Source organism: Corvus cornix, chromosome 22 (assembly GCF_000738735.6).
Source record: "Corvus cornix cornix isolate S_Up_H32 chromosome 22, ASM73873v5, whole genome shotgun sequence".
NCBI classification, from domain to species: domain Eukaryota; kingdom Metazoa; phylum Chordata; class Aves; order Passeriformes; family Corvidae; genus Corvus; species Corvus cornix.
Window position 1 is genome coordinate 3,783,486 of NC_046351.1, and position 13,213 is coordinate 3,796,698.

At 60.9% G+C, this 13,213-nt stretch overlaps 1 protein-coding gene across 1 annotated transcript; it reads left to right on the forward strand.

Moving 5' to 3' along the window:
- The first annotated feature begins 830 nt into the window (after positions 1-830).
- Positions 831-13,105, forward strand: C22H2orf42 (chromosome 22 C2orf42 homolog). The gene is made up of 10 exons (XM_039564160.1): positions 831-937; positions 1,439-2,238; positions 3,200-3,310; positions 4,272-4,409; positions 5,813-5,917; positions 8,659-8,766; positions 9,603-9,703; positions 10,787-10,949; positions 11,754-12,026; positions 13,056-13,105. Exons 1-10 carry the CDS (start codon positions 912-914, stop codon positions 13,103-13,105), a joined length of 1,875 nt encoding a protein of 624 aa, XP_039420094.1. The 5' UTR covers positions 831-911.
- Positions 13,106-13,213: the final 108 nt, after the last annotated feature.

Genomic DNA, 13,213 nt, shown 5'->3' on the forward strand with positions numbered 1-13,213 from the left:
ACCCTGGGACAGCAAAATTCCTGTTGCTAGAACGTGACAAAGCCCTCCAGGAGGTTGTTGTTGTCGGGTTTGATTTGTTTTTTTAATTTTTATTTTTATTTTTTACTGATTTCTACATTTTCCTGTACTGATTCTGTAAAATATTCGAGCAAATTGAAGAGTTTTTTGCACAACCCTTGGCCACTTTTGTACGTTTCCTTATTTAAAGGTAGGACACGGAGGCTTTGGATGGGATTTATGCCTCAAATCTTCCTCTTTTTTTTTTTTTTTAGTTTTTTTTGTGAATGTGAGCTTTCTCTTGGAATATAAAGTTTTTAATCCATTGTGTGAAATTCCCTCAGTAGCCCAGGTGTGTTTCACAAGGGAGTGAAGGTGAGAAGAGCTCCCAAACCTGACCTATCAGAGGCCAAAAACGCCCTTTTCTATCCTACCTCTTGCCCAGCCTTTAAAAAAAAAAACCACAAAAATGGAAAAAAAAATACGAAAAGCTTTTTTTTTTAAAAAAAAAAAGGAAAAAATGAAAAAACCGAGCTGCTTGTGTGCTGTTTTTTGTTGGGTGGTGTCTCAGCTGGTGCTGAGGGGGGGCGGGTGGAGCTGGTGAGATTTGGTAGGGGAAAAAAGTGGAATTTGGGCGGGGGGAAAGGCGAAATTTGGGGGGGAAAAGGGGAAAGTGGGGAATTCACGCCGCGGGGGCCGATGGGAGTTGTAGTCCAAGCGCTATTAGGGCTTCAGCGCCTTCTTGGACTACATCTCCCAGCAGCCTCTGCGGGGCACCACGTGGTGCCAGCGAACCAATAGGAGTGCGTCGATGGCGGTAGCGGGACTCCCTTCACGGCGCTCTCGGCGGCGGTAACGGGGCCCAGGTACCGGGGCGGGCCCGGCGGCGGAGGTGACGTCACGGGCCGCGAGGGATGCTGGGAAACCTTGGGAGACGCCGGTGAGGGGGGGGGAGAGACCCTGGGCCTGGCCGTGAGGGGAGAGACCCCGGGCCTGGCCGTGAGGGGAGCCGGGGCCTGGCCGTGAGGGGAGAGACCCCCGGGCCTGGCCGTGAGGGGAGAGACCCCGGGCCTGGCCGTGAGGGGAGAGACCCCGGGCCTCAGGGTGGCACAGGGATTGTCAGGGTGGCCATTGGGGTGGCACAGGGACTGTTGGGATGGCCATTGGGGTGGCACAGGGACTCTCAGGATGGCACAGGGACTGCTGGGATGGCCACTGGGGTGGTGCAGGGACTGCTGGGATGGCCATTGGGGTGGCGCAGGGACTGTCGGGGTGGTCATTGGGGTGGTGCAGGGACTGCTGGAGTGGCCCAGGGACTCTCAGGGTGGCCCAGGGACTCTCAGGATGACCACTGGGGCAGCCCAGGCCTGTCAGGATGCCCCTGTGCCCAGCAGGTCCCCCCCATGCCCTCACTCCCCTCTCCCCATCTCTCTCCCTCCAGCTCCATGGATCCGTGCCCGGCCCGGCCCAAAGCCCCGTCCTTCCTGTCGGACCTGGGCAAGGCCACGCTGCGGGGCATCCGCAAGTGCCCGCGCTGCGGCACCTACAACGGCACGCGGGGGCTGAGCTGCAAGAACAAGACGTGCGGCACCGTGTTCCGCGCGGGCACGCGGCGCCAGCCGGGCGCCGACGCCGTGCGCGTCCTCACCGGCTCCCACAGCCAGCTCTACTCCGTGCGCCAGCGTGACTCCCGCTGCTTCGTGGAGCTGGGGGTGTCCGAGACGGCCATCCAGACCCCCGAGGGCACCCTGATCACCCAGCTGAGCTCGGGGCGCTGCCACGCGCCCGCCTGCTCCAAGGCGGCGGCCGACAAGCAGTGCCAACACCTGAAGCTGGCGCTGGGCTGCCAGGCCGAGGCCACGCCGCTGCCGCTCAAGAGCTCGGTGCTGGGCGCCGTGCAGGCGCCCGCCGAGGCCAAGCAGAGCCTGTGGGAGCTGGCCACCGAGCCCACGGGGCCGCTGGTGCAGAGGGTCACCAAGAGCGTGCTGGTGGTCAAGTGCAAGGCCAGCCAGAGGCACAGCCTGGGCTACCTGCACGCCAGCTTCGGCCAGCGCCGCTTCTCCTGCGCCTGCCGCGCCCCTGGGCACGGCCCCAGCAAGGGGGAGGACGAGGAGGAGGAGGAGGAGGAGGAAGAGTCGCCCCCCCCACGCTGCATCCACTTCCTCGCCTGCATCTGCGCCTTCGCCAGCGACGAGAGCCTGGCCCAGGAGTTCTCTGAGTTCCTGGCCTCCGACGCCGGCGGTGGGAGCGGGCAGGGATCCGGGACGGGTCCGGGGGCTGGGGTCACCCCAAACGCCTGCCTGGGTTCTCCCAGCAGCCGTCCCGTGGTTCCCAGTGGGTGCTTCCCATCAGCGGGGGTTGGGTTTGTGTCCTGCCCCGTCCCTGGGGAGGGATTCGCACCGGGATGCAGCCAAATCCTGAGGGAGCAGAGTGAGGGCTCTGCTGGGAGCTGGGGGGGCAGATCCCGCTGGGTTGGGGGTCCTTTAGCAGGGCTGGAAACTCTGAACCCCTTCCCGGAGCAGCCTCTGGGGTTCATTCCCTGTGAGCTCCGTCCGTCCCACAGCAGGAATATCTGGGGTTCATCCCCCTGTGACCCCTCCCACAGCAGGAATATCTGGGGTTCATCCCCCCAAACCCCTCCCACAGCAGGAATATTTGGGGTTCATCCCCCCAAACCCTCCCACAGCAGGAATATTTGGGGTTCATCCCCCAAACCCCTCCCACAGCAGGAATATCTGGGATTCATCCCCCCAAACCCCCCCCACAGCAGGAATATCTGGGGTTCATCCCCCCAAACCCCCCCAGAGCAGGAATAACTGGGGTTCATCCCATAAACCCCTCCCACAGCAGGAATATCTGGGGTTCATCCCCCCAAACCCCGCCACAGCAGGAATATCTGGGGTTCATCCCATAAACCCTTCCCAGAGCAGCAATATCCAGGATTCACCCCATTAAGGGAGTTCTGTACCCCAAAAGGTGCCCCCCAATAACCCCACCCAGTCCTTGGGCACCCCAAAGGTGAAAACGCACCCTGAGGGCCCAACGGGAGCGGGATAAAATCCCCCCTCCCCTCCGTGTCCCCCCTGGTGGGAGGGTGGGGGGTCCCTGGGATATTTGGGGTGTGCTGGGCGGTCGCTCTGTCCCTCTGTGGCCCCGTGGCTCGTGATCGGGATGTTTTTAGGGACAGGACTTTTGTCCCCAGGGCTGAAGGGGACGGTGACCCCGCAGCTGCTCCGCGGCCCCGGAGCCACGGCGCGGCCTCGGGGGGCGGCTGCAGCCAAGGCCAAGAGGAGGAGAAGGGACGTGGGGCCAGGTGAGTGTCCCTGCGGAGGGCTGGGGGTGGCAGGGAGCTGAAATCCCCCCGGGGCAGCTCCCTGGGGTCACATCCAGCTGTTGGAGCCTCCAGGGCAGCTCCCTGGGGTCACATCCAGCTGTTGGAGCCTCTGGAGCGGCTCCCTGGGGTCGGATCCAGCTGTTGGAGCCTCTGGAGCGGCTCCCTGGGGTCAGATCCAGCTGTTGGAGTCTCTGGAGCAGCTCCCTGGGGTCGGATCCAGCTGTTGGGGCCTCTGGAGCAGCTCCGTGGGGTGTTGGGCTCTCACTTGCCCTGGGCCCGTGGGGGTCACTGGGGCTGGGGGGTGCCCGGGTACTGTGAGTGACCAGCGGGTGCCGGGGCAGCCCCGGGGGCTGTGAGTGCCCAGCGGGTGCCGGGGCAGCCCCGGGGGCTGTGAGTGACCAGCGGGTGCCGGGGCAGCCCCGGGGGCTGTGAGTGACCGATGGGTGCCGGGGCAGCCCCGGGGGCTGTGAGTGACCGATGGGTGCCGGGGCAGCCCCGGGGGCTGTGAGTGCCCAGCGGGTGCCAGGGGCAGCCCCGGGGCTGTGAGTGACCAATGGGTGCCGGGGCAGCCCCGGGGGCTGTGAGTGACCAGCGGGTGCCAGGGCAGCCCCGGGCTGTGAGTGACCAATGGGTGCCAGGGCAGCCCCGGGGGCTGTGAGTGACCAATGGGTGCCGGGGCAGCCCCGGGGGCTGTGAGTGACCAATGGGTGCCGGGGCAGCCCCGGGGGCTGTGAGTGACCGATGGGTGCCAGGGCAGCCCCGGGGGCTGTGAGTGACCAGCGGGTGCCAGGGCAGCCCCGGGGCTGTGAGTGACCAGCGGGTGCCAGGGCAGCCCCGGGGCTGTGAGTGACCAGCGGGTGCCGGGGCAGCCCGGGGGCTGTGAGTGACCAATGGGTGCCAGGGCAGCCCCGGGGGCTGTGAGTGACCAGCGCTCCCTCAGGGCCGCAGGGGCCCGGGCCCCTCCTGGCTCCGGACCCGGCTCATCCCGGCCCCAGGAGGAGCAGCCTGAGGAAGCTGCCGGCCGCCTCCTCCTCATCCTCCTCTTCCTCATCCTCCTCCTCCTCGCTGAAGAGACACGGTGAGCACTGGGTTTGCGTGGGTTGATGTGGATTTTGGGAAGGAATTCCTGGCTGGGAGGGAATTCCCAGAGGGGTTGTGGCCATCCCTGGATCCCTGGGAGTGCCCCAGGCCGGGCTGGAGCGCCCTGGGACAGGGGAAGGCGATTGAAGGGGATTCAGTGGGATGGGATTTAAGGTCCCTTCCACCCCAAACCAGTCCAGGATCCCGTGGGCTGCTTCAGATGGGATTTTGGGATGGGATTTTTGCCTGTGAGGGTGGCAGGGTTGCCCAGAGGAGAGCTCAGAGCCCCTCGCAGGGCCTGAAGGGGCTCCAGGAGAGCTGGAGAGGGACTGGGGACAAGGCATGGAGGGACAGGACACAGGGAACGGCTTCCCAGTGGGAAAGGGGAGATTGAAATGGGATCTTGGGAAGGAATGAGGGTGGGGAGGGGCTGGGCTGGAATTGCCAGAGCAGCTGGGGCTGCCCCTGGATCCCTGGCAGTGCCCAAGGCCGGGTTGGAGCCCCCTGGGATAGGGGAAAATGTCCCTGCCCATGGCAGGGGTGGGATGGGATGGGTTGGGATGGGATTCAGGGTCCCTTCCAACTCAAACCATTCCAGGGTTCCAAGTGCAGGTTTAATGGGATATTGAGAAGAAATATTGGATGTCCCTGGATCCCTGGAGGTTGGAACAACCTGGTCTTGGGGAAGATGTCCCTGCTGGAGCAGGATGAGCTTTAGGGTCCCTTCCACCCCAAAGCACTCCCTGATTCCATGAGTTGTTTGCGTTGGGTTTGTGTGGGATGTCGGGAGAGGAGAAGTCCCTCCAGCACCGTGGAATCCCGTGGGTTTCCCCACAGCCCTGTGGGAACCCCTCTCTCCACGCTGGCACTGCCCCGTGCCAGGCCAGCAGCCTCTGCTTGCTGCTCTTCCCGCTCTCGGCTTCCCTTTGGCCTGGAAATTGGTACAAATCCCTCGTTCTCCTGCTTTTCCCTGGCATGGAGCTTGCCCATCCTGCCCCAGAGGGCTGGTTCAGCTCCCACAGAGCTCGGGGGGGCGAGGTTTGGATCAGGGTGGCATCAGGGTGGCATTCCAGTGTCCCTGCCATTTCCTGCAGGCTGTCACCAGGCTCTGGATGAATCCCAGGTGTCCCTGTCCCTTCAGGAGTGGCATTCCAGTGTCACAGAGCTCTGTGGGGTTGTGTCCAGGGTGCCATCAGGATGATATCAAGGTGGCATCAGGGTGGCATCCCAGTGTCCCCTGTCTCCTGCAGGCTGTCACCAGGCTCTGGATGAATCCCAGGTGTCCCTGTCCCTTCAGGAGTGGCATTCCAGTGTCACAGAGCTCTGTGGGGTTGTGGTTTGGTGCAGGGTGCCATCAGGGTGGCATCAGGGTGGCATTCCAGTGTCCCCTGTCTCCTGCAGGCTGTCACCAGGCTCTGGATGAATCCCAGGTGTCCCTGTCCTTCCAGGAGTGGCTGGCCAGCGTCACAGAGCGCATCCACCAGACCATGCACTACCAGTTCGAGGGTGAGTGTCCCCTCCGGCTGCAGGACGTGGATTTTCCCCCTGGGAAGTTTTATGGGATTTGATCCAGGTCACATCAAGAGCAGGCGCATCAAATTTGGGGATGATTTGGTGTCATTTGGGGAATTCTGTCCCTCTGCCCCGCTCAGGTGAGACCCCACCTGCAGCTCAGGGCTCCCAGAGTCCCCTCCGGAGTGGGGCTGGGAGAGCTGGGAATGTTCCCCTGGAGAAGGGAGGGATCCAGGGAGAGCTTCCAGAACATTCCAGGCCCTAAAGGGGCTCCAGGAGAGCTGGAGAGGGACTGGGGACAAGGCATGGAGGGACAGGACACAGGGAACGGCTTCCCAGTGGGAAAGGGGAGATTGAAATGGGATCTTGGGGAGGAATTCCTGGCTGGGCTGGAATTGCCAGAGCAGCTGTGGCTGCCCCTGGATCCCTGGCAGTGCCCAAGGCCAGGCTGGAGCCCCCTGGGACAGGGGAGGTGTCCCTGGGTGGGACTGGATGGGATTTAGGGCCCATCCCACCCCAAACCATCCCGTGATTCCAGGGTTCTCAAGCCCCTCTGCTCGTTGGGTGCCACTTCGGGAACGCCGTGTCCCTTTTGGGGACCATTGGGTGCCACTTTGGGGGTCCTTTTGGTGCCATTTTGGGAACCATTTGGGTGCCATTTTGGGAACACCGTGTCCCTTTTGGGGACCATTGGGTGCCACTTTGGGAACCATTTAGGTGCCATTTTGGGAACACCGTGTCCCTTTTTGGGGACCATTGGGTGCCATTTTGGGAACACCTTTGGTGCCATTTTGGGAACACCGTGTCCCTTTTGGGGACCATTGGGTGCCATTTTGGGAACACCTTTGGTGCCATTTTGGGAACACCGTGTCCCTTTTTGGGAACTATTGGGTGCCATTTTGGGAACACCTTTGGTGCCATTTTGGGAACACCGGGGACCATTGGGTGCCATTTTGGGAACCATTTGGGTGCCATTTTGGGAACACCGTGTCCCTTTTTGGGAACTATTGGGTGCCATTTTGGGAACGCCTTTGGTGCCATTTTGGGAACACCGGGGACCATTGGGTGCCATTTTGGGAACCATTTGGGTGCCATTTTGGGAACACCGTGTCCCTTTTTGGGAACCATTGGGTGCCATTTTGGGAACACCTTTGGTGCCATTTTGGGAACCATTTGGGTGCCATTTTGGGAACACCGTGTCCCTTTTTGGGAACCATTGGGTGCCATTTTGGGAACACCTTTGGTGCCATTTTGGGAACACCGGGGACCATTGGGTGCCATTTTGGGAACACCTTTGGTGCCATTTTGGGAACACCTTTGGTGCCATTTTGGGAACACCGTGTCCCTTTTGAGGACCATTGGGTGCCATTTTGGGAACATTTTTGATGCCATTTTGGGAACACCGTGTCCCTTTTTGGGAACACTTTTGGTGCCATCTTGGGAACGCCATGTCTCTTTTTGGGGACAACTTTGGTGCCATTTTGGGAACCATTTGGTGCCATTTTGGGAATGCCATGTCCCTTTTTGGGGAACACTTTTGGTGCCTTTTTAGGGGTCCTTTTGGTGCCTTTTTGGGAACACCGTGTCCCTTTTTGGGGATGATTTTGGTGCCGTTTTGGGAACAATTTGGGCGACATTTTGGGAGCACTGTGTCCCTTTTTGGGGACCATTTGGGTGCCATTTTAGGAACACTTTTGGTGCCATTTTGGGGGTACTTTTGGTGCCATTTTGGGAGCACTGTGTCCCTTTTTGGGACCATTTGGGTGGTGCCATTTTGGGAGTACTTTTGGTGCCTTTTTGGGAACACTTTTGGTGCCTTTTTAGGAACGCTGTGTCCCTTTCTGGGATAATTTGGTGTCATTTTGGGAACACCTTTGGTGCCATTTTGGAAACACCATGTCCCTTTTTGGGAACACTTTTGGGTGCCATTTTGGGGACCATTTGGGTGCCATTTTAGGAACACTTTTGGTGCGATCTTGGGGGTACTTTTGGTGCCATTTGTTAACACTTTTGGTGCTATTTTGGGAACGTGTCCCTTTTGGGGACCATTTGGGTGCCATTTTGGGGGTACTTTCGGTGCCTTTTTGGGAACACCTTTGGGGGCACTTTTGGTGCCTTTTTGGGGATGATTCGGTGTCATTTTGGGAACATTTTTGATGCCATTTTGGGGGCACTGTGTCCCTTCTTGGGGACCATTTGGGTGCCATTTTAGGAACACTTTTGGTGCCATTTTGGGGGTACTTTTGGTGCCATTCGTTAACACTTTTGATGCCATTTTGGGAGCACTGTGTCCCTTTTTGGGGACGACTTTGGTGCCATTTTGGGAACATCTTTGGTGCCATTTTGGGAGCACTGTGTCCCTTTTTGGGGATGACCTTGGTGCCATTTTGGGAACATCTTTGGTGCCATTTTGGGGAACACCGTGTCCCTTTTGGGGATGACTTTGGTGCCATTTTGGGAACACCGTGTCCCTTTTTGGGACCACTTTTGGTGCCATTTTGGGAACCACATCCTTACCATCTGTGCCTCTCAGCCCCAATGCCACTGTCACCACCCCCCTCCACCACCACGTCCTCCCTGTGACCACAGGGACCCCCCAAAACAGGGACAGCCTCCAAATCCCAGACATTTTCCTGGGAATTCAAGCAGAGTCCTGCCCTGCTGATCCCATGAGCTGCAGGGACACTTTGGGATGGGGGTTTGGGACACCCCTGACCCTGCTGTGGCCATCCCAGGCCGCCCGGAGCCGCTGGTTTTCCACATCCCCCAGTCCTTCTTCGAGGCGCTCCAGCAGCGCATCTCCAGCGGCAGCGGCAAGAAGAGGCTCCCCAACTCCACCACGGGTGAGGGATCCCAAGGAAAAGGGGGAAAACTCGGGAAAACCCCTCTGGGAGCTGTGTTTGGGGGGATAATCGGGGGCACAGAGAGGATTTGGCGCTGCCCGGGTGGTTCCCGGATTTTTCTTTCCCGAGTGGGAAATGCTGAGGGGGAAAACCAGGGGGAAAGAAGGATGGGAAATAAAGGGGGGGAAAGGAGGCAAAAATGGAGGAAAAGAGGCAAAAAAGGGAGGAGAAAAAGGGGAAGAAGGGGGAAAATAAAGGGGGGGAAAAGAGGCAAAAAAGAGAGGGAAAAAATGGGGAAGGAAGGGAAAAATAAAGAGGAAAAGAGGCAAAAAAGGGAGGGGAAAATGGGGAAGGAAGGGAAAAATAAAGAGGAAAAGAGGCAAAAAACGGGGGAAAAGAGACAAAAAAGGGAGGGGGAGGAAGGGGGGAAATAAAGGGGGGAAAAGAGGCAAAAAAGGGAGGGAAAAATGGGGAAGGAAGGGAAAAACAAAGAGGAAAAGAGGCAAAAAATGGGGGGAAAAGAGGCGAAAAAGGGGGGAAAGAGGCAAAAAATGGGGAAAAAGAGGCAAAAATGGGGAAAAAGAGGCAAAAATGGGGGGAAAAGAGGCGAAAATGGGGAAAAAGAGGCAAAAATGGGGGGAAAAAGAGGCAAAAATGGGGGGAAAAAGAGGCAAAAAGAGGGGGGAAAGAGGCAAAAATGGGGGAAAAGGGGGAAGGAGAGGAAAAGGGGGGAAAGAGGGGAAAAAGGGGGGAAGGAAAGGGAAAAAGGGGGAAGGAAAGGGAAGAAGAAAGGGGGCAGAGGGCCCCCCCGAGCCCGTGCCCACCCCTGCCCGCAGCCTTCGTGCGCAGGGACGCGCTGCCCCTGGGCACCTTCTCCAAGTACACCTGGCACATCACCAACGTCCTGCAGGTGAAGCAGATCTTCGACACGCCCCAGGCAAGGGGGGACCCCAAAACTGCCCCGGGGAGGGCAGGGGGGACCCTAAAACTGCCCCGGGGAGGGGCAGGGGGGGACCCTAAAACTGCCCCGGGGAGGCAGGGAGGGGGGACCCCCAAAACAGCCCTGGGGAGGGGAGGGGGGGATCCTAAAACAGCCCCGGGGAGGGCGGGGGGGGGACCCTAAAACACTCTCGGGGAGGGCAGGGAGGGGGGACCCCAAAACAGCCCTGGGGAGGGGAGGGGGGACCCCCAAAACAGTCCGGGGAGGGCGGGGGGGGGACCCCAAAACAGTCCCGGGGAGGGCAGGGAGGGGGGACCCCAAAACAGCCCCGGGAGGGCAGGGAGGGACCCCAAAACAGCCCCAGGGAGGGCAGGGAAGGACCCTAAAACACTCTCGGGGAGGGGAGGGGGGACCCCAAAACAGCCCTGGGGAGGGGGGACCCCAAAACAGCCCCGGGGAGGGCAGGGTGGTTTTAGGGGATTTGGGACCTCCTAAGGAGGTCAGTTTAGGGCATTTGGGGACCCCATCAGGAGAGGGTTGGGGGACCCCCTAGGGAGGTCGGTTTAGGGGATTTGGGACCCCCCCAAAGAAGTTGGTTTTAGGGGATTTGGGACCCCCCAAAAAAGATGGTTTTAGGGGATTTGGGACCCCCCCAAAGAAGGTGGTTTTAGGGGATTTGGGGACCCCATCAGGAGAGGGTTGGGGGACCCCCTAGGGAGGTCGGTTTAGGGCATTTGGGACCCCATCAGGAGGTTAATTTAGGGGATTTGGGACCCCCCTAAGGAGGTGGTTTTCGGGGATTTGGGACCCCCCTAAGGAGGTCGGTTTTAGGGGATTTGGGACCCCGCTAAGGAGGTCGGTTTTAGGGGATTTGGGACCCCCCTAAGGAGGTCGGTTTTAGGGGATTTGGGACCCCGCTAAGGAGGTCGATTTAGGGCATTTGAGACCCCATCATGAGGTACTTTTAGGGCATTTGGGACCCCCCCAGGAGGTGATTTGGGGGGGGGATTTGGGACCCCTCAGACAGTGGGGGGACACTCGGGGACCGAGGCCCGGCGCTGAGCTCTGCCAGCCCCGCAGGTGCCGCTGGAGATCACGCGGAGCTTCGTGCAGAACCGCGACGGCTCCTACGAGCCCTTCCGCAGCCCCCGCGTGGAGGTGGAGCGGCTGCCCGAGGGGCTGGGCCCCCCCGAGAAACAGCCCCCGCTGCGGCCCCTCGAGCTGCAGACCTTCCTCAAAGTCGGTGAGAGCCGGGGGGGCACCGGGGCACCCCGAAACACACCCGGGAGGGGCACGGGGGAACCCCAAAACAGCCCCGGCAAAGGCACAGTGAGACCCCCGAAACAGCCCCGCGAGGGGCAAGGGGGAACCCCAAAGCAGCCCCGGGAAGGGCAGGGTGGGACCCCGAAACAGCTCCAGGGAAGGGCACAGTGAGACCCCAAAACAGCTCCGGGGAAGGGCAGGGGGGGACCCCAAAACAGTCCCAGGAAGGGCAGGGTGGGACCCCGAAACAGCTCCTGGGAGGGGCAAGGGGGAACCCCAGAACAGCCCCCAGGAGGGACAGGGTGGGACCCCAAAAGAAGGGATGGGAAAAGGGGGTCCCAGAGGTGGGGGGGCTTCAGGGGATGGAAAGGGGGGTCCCAGAGGTGGGGGGGCTTCAGGGGATGGAAAAGGGGGGTCCCAGAAGGGGGGGGGGCTCCAAGGGATGGCAAAGGGGGGTCCCAGAGGCGGGGGGGCTTCAAGGGATGGCAAAGGGGGTCCCAGAGGGTGGGGGGCTTCAAGGGATGGCAAAGGGGGTCCCAGAGGGTTGGGGGTTCAGGGGATGGAAAGGGGGGCTCCCAGAGGGTTGGGGGCTTCAGGGGATGGAAAGGGGGTCCCAGAGGGTGGGGGGCTCCAAGGGATGGCAAAGGGGGTCCCAGAGGGTTGGGGGTTCAGGGGATGGAAAGGGGGGTCCCAGAAGGGGGGGGGCTCCAAGGGATGGCAAAGGGGCTCCCAGAGGGTGGGGGGCTGGGCGGGCCGGGCCTGCAGCACCCCCGTGCCCCCCCAGGACACACGTCCCCCACGCAGAAGGAGCCCACCCCGTTCACCATCGAGTGGATCCCCGACATCCTGCCCCGCTCGCGCCTCGGGGAGCTGCGCCTCAACTTCCAGTACGGCCACCACGGGGGGCCCCGGCAGCCCCCCGCCCCCCGCGGGACCCCCCCGAGCCCCCCCCGGGCACCGGCACCTTCTCCTGAGCCCCCCGAGAAAGGGGCACGGGGGGCTGGGCCTGGCCATGGCACCGGGGAGCCCCCCCAGAATAAAGCAGCGCCACCCCACAGTGTGCTGAGTGTCGGGGGGGGCGGCTGGGGGAGACCCCAAAATGGGGGGGGGGAGACCCCAAAATGGGGAGGGGGAGAGCCCCGGAGTGGGGGGAAAGGGAGGAGACCTGGGAGACCCCAATATTGGGGAGGAGACCCCAAAATAAGGGGGTGGGGGGGGACCTGGGAGATCCCAATAATGGGGGGAGACCCCAAAATAAGAGGGGGGGACCTGGGAGACCCCAATATTGGGGGGGGGAGTCTCCAAAATGGGGGACGGGGACCTGGGAGACCCCAATATTGGGGGGAGACCCCAAAATGGGGAGGGGGAGACCCCCAGAGTGGGGGGAAAGGGGGGAGACCTGAGAGACCCCAATATTGGGGAGGAGACCCCAAAATAAGGGGAAGACCCCAAAATAAGGGGGGGGGACACCTGGGAGATCCCGATATTGGGGGAGACCCCAAAATAAAGGGGGGGGCACCTGGGAGACCCCAATATTGGGGGAGACCCCAAAATAAGAGGGGAACCTGGGAGATCCCAATATTGGGGGAGACCCCAAAATAAAGGGGGGGGCACCTGGGAGACCCCAATATTGGGGGAGACCCCAAAATAAGGGGAAGACCCCAAAATAAGGGGGGGGGGACACCTGGGAGATCCCAATAATGGGGGGAGACCCCAAAATCAGGGGAGGGGACCCCAAAATAGGGGAGGGGAACCTGGGAGATCCCAATAATGGGGGGAGATCCCAATAATGGGGGGACACCCTCCAAGACCCCCCAGTGGTAGCGGGGGATGCCCAGGAAAGACCCCCAGTAGGCGTCCAGCAGCTCCCAGTTGCTCCCAGTTGCCCTCAGAAGATCCCAGTTACCTTCAGGGACCCTCAAGAGCTCCCAGTAAGCGGGACCTAGTTCCCAGTAGGCTCCCAGTTGCTCCCAGTAAGCACTCAGCAGTTCCCAGTTGCTCCCAGTTGCCTTCAAGAGCCCCCAGTACTCCCAATATCCCAAGTGTTCCCAGTATCCAGGGTTCCCAGTATCCCCACTCCCCCCAGTGCTCCCAGTTCGCCCCCAGTATCCGCAGTACTTGCAGTACTCCCTGTGATCCCAGTCCCCCCCAGTATCCCCAGTGCTCCCAGTCCTCCCAGTATCCCCGGTACTCCCAGTATCCCCCAGTGCTCCCACTTCCCCCCCGGTACTCCCAGTCCCCCCC

Excerpts from the sequence above, each read along its gene's own strand:
- C22H2orf42 (XM_039564160.1), top strand. The coding sequence starts at position 912 with ATGCTGGGAAACCTTGGGAGACGCCG. Across the intron at positions 3,311-4,271 it reads GAGAAGGGACGTGGGGCCAG|GGCCGCAGGGGCCCGGGCCC; the intron begins GTGAGTGTCCCT and ends GCGCTCCCTCAG. Across the intron at positions 4,410-5,812 it reads CTCCTCGCTGAAGAGACACG|GCTGTCACCAGGCTCTGGAT; the intron begins GTGAGCACTGGG and ends TGTCTCCTGCAG.